This window comes from Halictus rubicundus, unplaced genomic scaffold, assembly GCF_050948215.1.
Source record: "Halictus rubicundus isolate RS-2024b unplaced genomic scaffold, iyHalRubi1_principal scaffold0393, whole genome shotgun sequence".
NCBI lineage: Eukaryota > Metazoa > Arthropoda > Insecta > Hymenoptera > Halictidae > Halictus > Halictus rubicundus.
The window spans coordinates 84,337-92,693 of record NW_027488934.1 but is presented as its reverse complement, the minus strand read 5'-3'; the positions used below and the strand labels follow the sequence as shown (position 1 = coordinate 92,693).

Here is an 8,357-nt window from a genome sequence, read left to right as displayed (position 1 = left end):
GATAGGACAGAGGATAGGATAGGGGATTTGATAGGATAGAGGATAGGATAGGACAGAGGATTGGATAGGATAGAGGATAGAGGATAGGATAGGATACAGGAAAGGATAGGATTGAGGATAGGATTGGATAGAGGATAGGATAGGGGATTGGATAGGATAGGATAGAAGATAGGATAGGATAGAGGATAGGATAGGACAGAGGATAGGATAGGGGATTTGATAGGATAGAGAATAGGATACACGATAGGATAGGATAGAGGATACGATAGGACAGAGGATTGGATAGGATAGAGGATAGAGGATAGGAAAGGATACAGGAAAGGATAGGATTGAGGATAGGATTGGATAGAGGATAGGATAGGGGATTGGATTGGATAGGATAGAGTATAGGCTAGGATAAAGGATAGGATAGAGGACAGGATAGGGTAGAGGATAGGACAGGATTGACGATAGGATAGGATAGAGGATAGGATAGGATAGAGGATAGGATAGGATAGAGGATAGGATAGGATAGAGGATTGGATAGGATAGAGGATAGGATAGGATAGAGGCTTTGATAGGATAGAGGATAGGATAGGATTGAGGATAGGATTGGGTAGAGGATAGGATAGACGATAGGATAGGATAGAGGATAGGATAGGGGATTTGATAGGATAGAGGATAGGATAGGATAGAAGATAGGATAGGATAGAGGATAGGATAGGATAGAGGATAGGATAGGATAGAGGATAGGATAGGATAGACGATAGGATAGGATAGAGGATAGGATAGGATAGAGGAAAGGATAGGATAGAGGATAGGATATGATAGAAGATAGGATTGGATAGGATAGGATAGAGGATAGGCTAGGATAGAGGATAGGATAGAGGATAGGATAGGATAGAGGACAGGATAGGATAGAGGATAGGATAGGATAGATGTTTGGATAGGATACAGGAAAGGATAGGATTGAGGATAGATGATAGGATAGGATAGAGGATAGGATAGGATAGACGATAGGATAGGATAGAGGATAGGATAGGATAGTGGAATGGATAGGATAGAGGATAGGATAGGATAGTGGAATGGATAGGATAGAGGATAGGATAGGATAGAAGATAGGATAGGATAGAGGATAGGATAGGATAGGATAGGATAGAGGATAGGATAGGATAGGATAGGATAGAGGATAGGATATGGGATTTGATACGATAGAGGATAGGATAGGATAGGATAGAGGATAGGATAGGATAGAGAATAGGATAGGATAGAGGATAGGATAGAGGATAGGATAGAGGATAGGATAGAGAATAGGATCGGATAGACGATATTATAGGATAGAGTGTACGATATTATAGAGGATAGGATAGGATAGGGGATAGGATAGGATAGAGGATAGGATAGGATAGAGGATAGGATAGAGGATAGGATAGTGTTTCACCGACCCTGGTTTGAATTAAGATACCGCGAAAAGGACAATGCACTGGATCGCGTGCAGAGAGTGGAAAGGAGACGTACGGAGTCGAACTACAACTAGGAAGCTGCACTGGCGTCAACCGGGTTTCTGCGGTTCACAAACTGTCTTTATTGCACTAACTTGATCTATAATTATTCTCGCAGAGGAGAGATGCTTTACAGAACCCGTGGTTATCTCGCAGGGGAGACAAAGCCGACCGATTACAAAGCTACTGGAACGTTAGCAAAATATTCGCGTGTACTCGCAGAGGATGTTACAACGGAACTTATTCGAATTTTTCGGGAGGCCTATTTACATGCTTGATAGACGCCCCACCACCTTCATACACGGGAGCTCGCTTCGCGGTGTCTGCTCGTTCCGTGACGACGAAAGGGGAGGGGGGTGTTCTCGGTGCTCGCCATAGGAATAGACCGTTTGAACGCGTCTAACAAACCGCCCGCCTTGCGCGATCGCGCAACAGGACCAGAGTAAACCTTGTTTGTCTCGGCGAGCTCCCCACAGCCACACACACACACGCACACCTTACATTCTAACTATTTACAATTTCGCGACTGACACCCGGGCCGACGACCGGCCGCGAATGTTACGTCACATAGGTCGTGACGTCGCTCGCTTGGTGCTGGCGTTACGCGCGATCGGTTACGTAGCGCCTGTTCGGGGGTACCGTGTCAATTGTTGACCGGTAACCGGCAGATACGGGTGATGGGTCGTTTGTACTTTGAGGTCGCGGTCTTGACCTCCACCACTCGTACGTGCCCGTCGCTACCTGGAAACGTTTTTGTTACCCTCCCTAATTCCCATTTATTAGGAGGTAGGAGGGGGTTGTCCAAAAGGACTACGGCTCCTTCTGTTATCTCCTTTTGAGCGGCCTGCCATTTGTACCGCGACTGCAGTTCCTGCAGGTACTCGCGGGACCATACTCGCCAGAGCAGTTCGTGGAACTTTTGTATTTGCTGCCATCGTGATAAGTGCGATGTCGGCGCGTCACTCACTGGAGGAATCGGACGTGCATCCAGTGGACTACCGGTTAAGAAGTGTCCTGGCGTGAGAATTTCCAGACACTCCGGGTCGTCTCGTACCCGCGTGATCGGGCGCGAGTTTAAGGTGGCCTCCACCTTGCAGAGTAGAGTGTACATCTCTTCCGACGTTGGCGCGAACGACCCCATGATTCGACGAAGGTGATGCTTAGTCGACCTGACCGCGGCTTCCTGCATTCCTCCGTGGTGAGGGGCACCCGGGGGATAGAACTTCCATTGAATTCGGAGAGTGGAGCATCGGCTTTTCAATTCGTCTGCGTTCGTTATCTCGACGAAGTGTCGAGCGAGTTCGTTGGACGCGCCTACGAAATTCGTCCCATTGTCGCTGGTGATCGTCAGAGGAACACCGCGTCTGGACGTGAAGCGATCGAAGGCGGCGAGAAAAGCAGCCGTGGAACCATCATCAGCCAACTCTAGATGGATCGCGTGAGTAGCAAAGCAGATTAATACTGCAATGTACTTTTTATACGTCCGTTTTCCGCGCCCTGGTGCGTCCCTAACCTGGTATGGACCGGCGTAGTCTACTCCAATGTGAGTAAATGGACGGGACGGACGGCAACGTGACGTCCCGAGGTCTTGCATTACCTGCGTGGCGGTTTCCGCCCGCCAACGCGTGCATTTGACGCATCGATGGATCACGCGGCGGACCGAATTACGCAACCCTAGTATCCAATATTTTTGGCGAGTCGTGTATGTCGTTATTTGTGTTCCGCCGTGCAGGGAGAGAAGATGCGATTCCCGAATGATGAGGTCGGAAACGTAATGTCTCGGCAATATCGCGGGATGCTTCGTTTCCCAGGGCAAAAAGGAGTTTCTGAGCCTCCCACCTACGCGTACGACTCCGTATTGGTCTATGAAGGGGTTGAGCGGCAAGAGTGACGAGCGATTGGGCAACGGTTTTCCCTGGACGAGCGCGGAGATATCAGCTGCGAACGAACTGCGTTGGATGCTTCGCAGTATTGTTCTTTCCGCGTCGCGTAGCTCAGGGGCGGTCAGGAACGAGGGGAACGCGGTGCTTGTTTGTTTTCGCACCGTGTTTATAAATCGCCGCACGTGACCGAATACGCGGATCAGGCGTTGCCAGCTGGAGAAGCGAGACAGAACATCCCAGTCCTCTATTTTTGTTGTGCTATGGACGGCGGTCTTACATCTCCCTTCCTCCGTTTCGTAGGTCTGCTGAACGGGCCAATCCTCTTCGTCCCTCTTCAACCAGGCCGGTCCCTCGATCCACAACGTCGATGACAGCAGCGTTTCGGCGTTCACGCCGCGCGAATTTAAATGCGCCGGATTGCAGTGCGTCGGCACGTGTTTCCAGGCGGCATTCGGCAGCGTGGTGTGGATTTTGGACGTCCTGTTGGCCACTGCAGTCTTCCAAGCAGCGGGATGTTTCCGCAACCATGCGAGGACAATCGTGGAGTCCGTCCAGCAAACTGTCCGACTTACCGGTATCCCGATCGAGTGGGTCACGTGAGCGGCCAGCTCGGTCAACATGACGGCTCCATTCAACTCTAAGATAGGGATGGAGACCGTTTTTATCGGGGCTACTCGCGATTTGGCTGTGAGCAGCGTTGTGTGCGTTTCGCCGGTGAGAGACGTCACGCGGGCGTAAATAGCGCACGAAAAGGCTGCGCGAGATGCGTCGCTGAATCCATGCAATTGGATTTCGAGTGAGTCAGGGGCGTACTGAATCCATCGCGGAATCCTCATTGCGTTTAACGCCCGCCAATCCTTGCAGAAGGTGTTCCAGGATTCGCGGGTGTTGTCCGACACGCAGTCATCCCAGCTGATTTTCTCGAGCCATTGCTGCTGCATCAGTATCTTTGCTCGAATGATTATTGGCGACAACCATCCCAGAGGGTCGAATAGCGTCGCGATCTCCGAGAGCAATTCGCGCTTGCTCATTTTCTCCTGCCTGACCGCGAATTTTTGCAGGTTAAAGTAGAACGCGTCGTCCGAGGGCATCCACCTTACACCGAGAACTTTGAGTTCCGAATCCTGGAATATTCGCAGGTCCACCGCGTGCGAGTGTGTCGATTCGGGAATATTTCGCAGGCATTCTGCGTCATTGCCCGCCCATTTTCGCAGGTTGAATCCACCTCGAGATAACAGCTGACAGACCTGTATTCTAGTCTGCTCGAGCAGCTGTTTGTCCGGCGCGCCCATGAACACGTCGTCGACGTAAACACTGCTGCGGAGAATCGGGGCCGCGAGGGGGTATTCCGAACCTTCCAACGTGTTTACCTCTTGGATCACGCGCATCGAGAGGTACGGGGCGCAGGCGGTTCCATACGTAATGGTATTTAGCTCGAACGATTCGAGACTGCCGCTAGACTCGTTTTTCCACAAGATGCACTGGTATTTGCGATCTTGTGGGTGGACAAGGATCTGCCGAAACATTTTCTCGATGTCCGCTACAAATACGTATTTGTGGAGTCGCCACGCGAGCAGTATTCGCGTAATTTCGAGCTGCAATTTCGGGCCAGTGTGGAGGATGTCGTTTAAGGAGTACCCGCTTGACGTGTGGCTCGACGCGTTGAAAACGACTCGTAGCTTGGTGGTCAAGCTTCCCTCGCGTATAACGGCACGATGGGGAATGTAATTCCTCGAACGGTCGACGTTATCGAGACGGGTCATGTGACCGAGCGACTCATACTCGCGTATGAATTCGCTATACTCGCGTTTGACCGCATCGTTGCCGCGTAGCTTCCGATTCAGACGTTCAAGGGACGCGGTGGCTCCTCGGAGCGAGTCTCCGAGGAAGTCCTCGGGGACCGATTTAAGAAACGGCAACCGCACAATGAATCGTCCGTCGTCGTCGCGCGAATAGGTAGTGTCGAAGTGCCGTTCGCATTCTATCTCCAAGGGAGTGAGAGCACGCGCTTCGGGGACTGCTTCTGTCTCCCAAAAACGAGCTAACGCGCGTTCCAACGGATCAATGGTGACTCCGAGATGCGCGGTGACCGCGAGGCGAGGAGAATTCCTTGTATTGAGGCATCCGGACAAGATCCAACCGAGAACCGTGTTTTGCGCGATCGGTCCTTGGTCACTGGTGCGTCGAACGCCAGGTCGGAGAATTTGCGCGAAGATGTCCGCGCCTAGGAGCAATTCGATCCGTTGCTGTGATGCGGGCGTGGGATCCGCGAGCGCGAGATCGGACAGGGCACTATAGTTTTCTACCTGGACTGGAGGCGGAACGTACTGCGTTATGTTGCGCACAATGAACGCGCGAGTCGACAGTGCGGGGGACGCCTGTTTGGACGAGCCTATCCGAAGATGCACGCTGTAATTTATATTGCTTGTTTGCTCGCCGCCGAGACCGGTCACGGAAATCGGTGATCGGACCTTTTGCATACGCAGCTGTTGTACCAGATTGTTGGACACGAACGAGGACTGGGACCCCTGATCTAACAGCGCGCGGGCTAATCGTGACTGGCCGTTAGGCGCGAAGACCTTGACCATTGCGGTAGCTAGTAGGACAGTCCTTGTGCCATTCGGGCTGGCTTCGGCGAAATGTGTCGCGACGTTGCTACCTACCCCTCCCGAACTTGAGGGCTGCGCAGAGGCTTCGGCCGATAGGGGCGTTGTCAGGGTCCGCGCAGGGACAGACGCGTTTGACCGCGGCGGCTGGAGCGAAGCTGCCGGTTTTCGATAATTGACCGTTTTGGGTCTGCTGGGGGCCCTGGTTTCTCCGCGGTGCAACATCGTGTGATGTTTTTCCCCACACTGTCTACAGACATTTGTGCTGGGGCAATTCGAGACGGTGTGATTTGCGCCTAGACAATTGATGCACACACGCTGGTTTTTTAATGTTTCGAATCGAGCGAGTGGAGAGAGGCTACGAAACATGCTGCAGTCGCGGGGTACGTGCGCTTCTTTACAAAGGAAGCAGGTAGTGGAGTCCCTACTTTCTTCGATAATGTGCGCGCTCGTTTTTTGCCGCAAAGTTTTCGAAGGGCCCGAAGAGGTTTGAAGCGACGGCGCCGGTTGACTCGACATTTTGACTGCCGCGGTTTGTTCGAGGATGAACTTTTCCAGAGTATCGTACTTCGGGTAGGATCGCGCATCGCCGAGAGTTTTATTCCACTCCGTTTCTAATTCGCGGTCGAACTTGCTCGAAACGAAATGGACAAGGTGATCCTCCTTTGTGCCTCTACCTAAATGATATAACGCCTCGAGGGTGTTGCGATAATGAATCGCGAACTGATTCAGTGAGTCGAGTTGAGACAATTTGATCGTTTTTAACGAATAAAGCTTTTGCATCAACGTATGTACGATGACTCGTTCATTATCGTAAATCTCCTTGAGACGGTTCCAACCGATCTGGAAGTTCGCGTCAGATACATCGAGGTGCTGTATCGCTTCGAGTGGTTCGCCCGACAATGCCCTAAGCAGGTACTGCAGTCTTTCCGCATCCGTGAGAGTCCCGTTCACGATTACCGCGGAATTGAATCGCGATTCGAAGGATTTCCAACGAGTATAATCGCCGTCGAATTTCGGGAGTTCGATTCGCGGTAATTGTACGTGCGCCGGACGAGTTACCGTCGGTACTGGGAACGCCATCGAAGAATTCGCCGCAGGGGGTGTGATAGGGGGGCGTAGATGCGTCAGCTGCTCCCGTAGGTAAGACCAGCCTTCGAGGTACGCGTCCTCCATCCTGTCCATGGTGTTGGCCTTGAAGTAGGGAAGGTCCTGCTTCGTCTTGTCCGCCTTTCGGTACGCCTGTAGGTACCCGTTGAAGGAGGTGATCTGCGTCCAGGTCTCCTGGTACATCGTTAATCTGGCGTCCAGGTACTCCACCGTAAAATTGTCGACCCCTCTTTTCTTGGTGTTCGACAGTATTTTTGTCAGCTGAGCGAACGCTTGCGTTTGTCGCTCAAGGACCGCCTCGAAGGTCTCCATGGCACTTGTATTCATTTTGAATTGTTTGCGGCTTGAATGTCACGACACTCGACACCCGCGTTTGAAAATGACGGTTTGATTGTCGCCGTTAAACTGAACCCGTACGAACTGTCTCTCTGAGATCCGGCTCGAAGGACCAAAAACTGTTTCACCGACCCTGGTTTGAATTAAGAGTCCGCGAAAAGGACAATGCACTGGATCGCGTGCAGAGAGTGGAAAGGAGACGTACGGAGTCGAACTACAACTAGGAAGCTGCACTGGCGTCAACCGGGTTTCTGCGGTTCACAAACTGTCTTTATTGCACTAACTTGATCTATAATTATTCTCGCAGAGGAGAGATGCTTTACAGAACCCGTGGTTATCTCGCAGGGGAGACAAAGCCGACCGATTACAAAGCTACTGGAACGTTAGCAAAATATTCGCGTGTACTCGCAGAGGATGTTACAACGGAACTTATTCGAATTTTTCGGGAGGCCTATTTACATGCTTGATAGACGCCCCACCACCTTCATACACGGGAGCTCGCTTCGCGGTGTCTGCTCGTTCCGAGACGACGAAAGGAGAGGGGGGTGTTCTCGGTGCTCGCCATAGGAATAGACCGTTTGAACGCGTCTAACAGATAGGATAGGATAGGATAGAGGATAGGATAGGGGATTTGATACGATAGAGGATAGGATAGGATAGGATAGAGGATACGATAGGATAGAGGATAGGATAGGATAGAGGATAGGATAGAGGATTTGATAGGATAGGGGATTTGATAGGATAGAGGATAGGATGGCATGGAGGATAGGATAGGATAGAGGATAGGATAGGATAGAGGATAGGATAGGATAGACGATAGGATAGGATAGAGGATAGGATAGGATAGAAGATAGGATAGGATAGAGGATAGGATAGGATAGAGAATAGGATAGGATAGAGGATAGGATAGAGGATAGGATAGAGGATAGGATAGAGAATAG

General features: G+C 51.2%; 1 protein-coding gene across 1 annotated transcript; it reads right to left on the bottom strand.

Annotated features, from left to right (window-relative positions):
• Positions 1-2,124: 2,124 nt before the first annotated feature.
• On the bottom strand, positions 2,125-7,407 carry LOC143364270 (uncharacterized). Its single transcript, XM_076804706.1, has 2 exons — positions 3,642-7,407; positions 2,125-2,942 (listed from the first exon to the last, which is right to left on the bottom strand). Exons 1-2 carry the CDS (start codon positions 7,405-7,407, stop codon positions 2,125-2,127), a joined length of 4,584 nt encoding a protein of 1,527 aa, XP_076660821.1.
• Between the last annotated feature and the right edge of the window lie 950 nt (positions 7,408-8,357).

Bases quoted from the DNA above. Each gene is read 5' to 3' on its own strand.
- LOC143364270 (XM_076804706.1), bottom strand. From the start codon at position 7,407: ATGAATACAAGTGCCATGGAGACCTTCGAGGCGGTCCTTGAGCGACAA. The intron at 2,943-3,641 runs GTAAGACCGCCG...AGTACATTGCAG, and splicing joins CGAAACGGAGGAAGGGAGAT to TATTAATCTGCTTTGCTACT.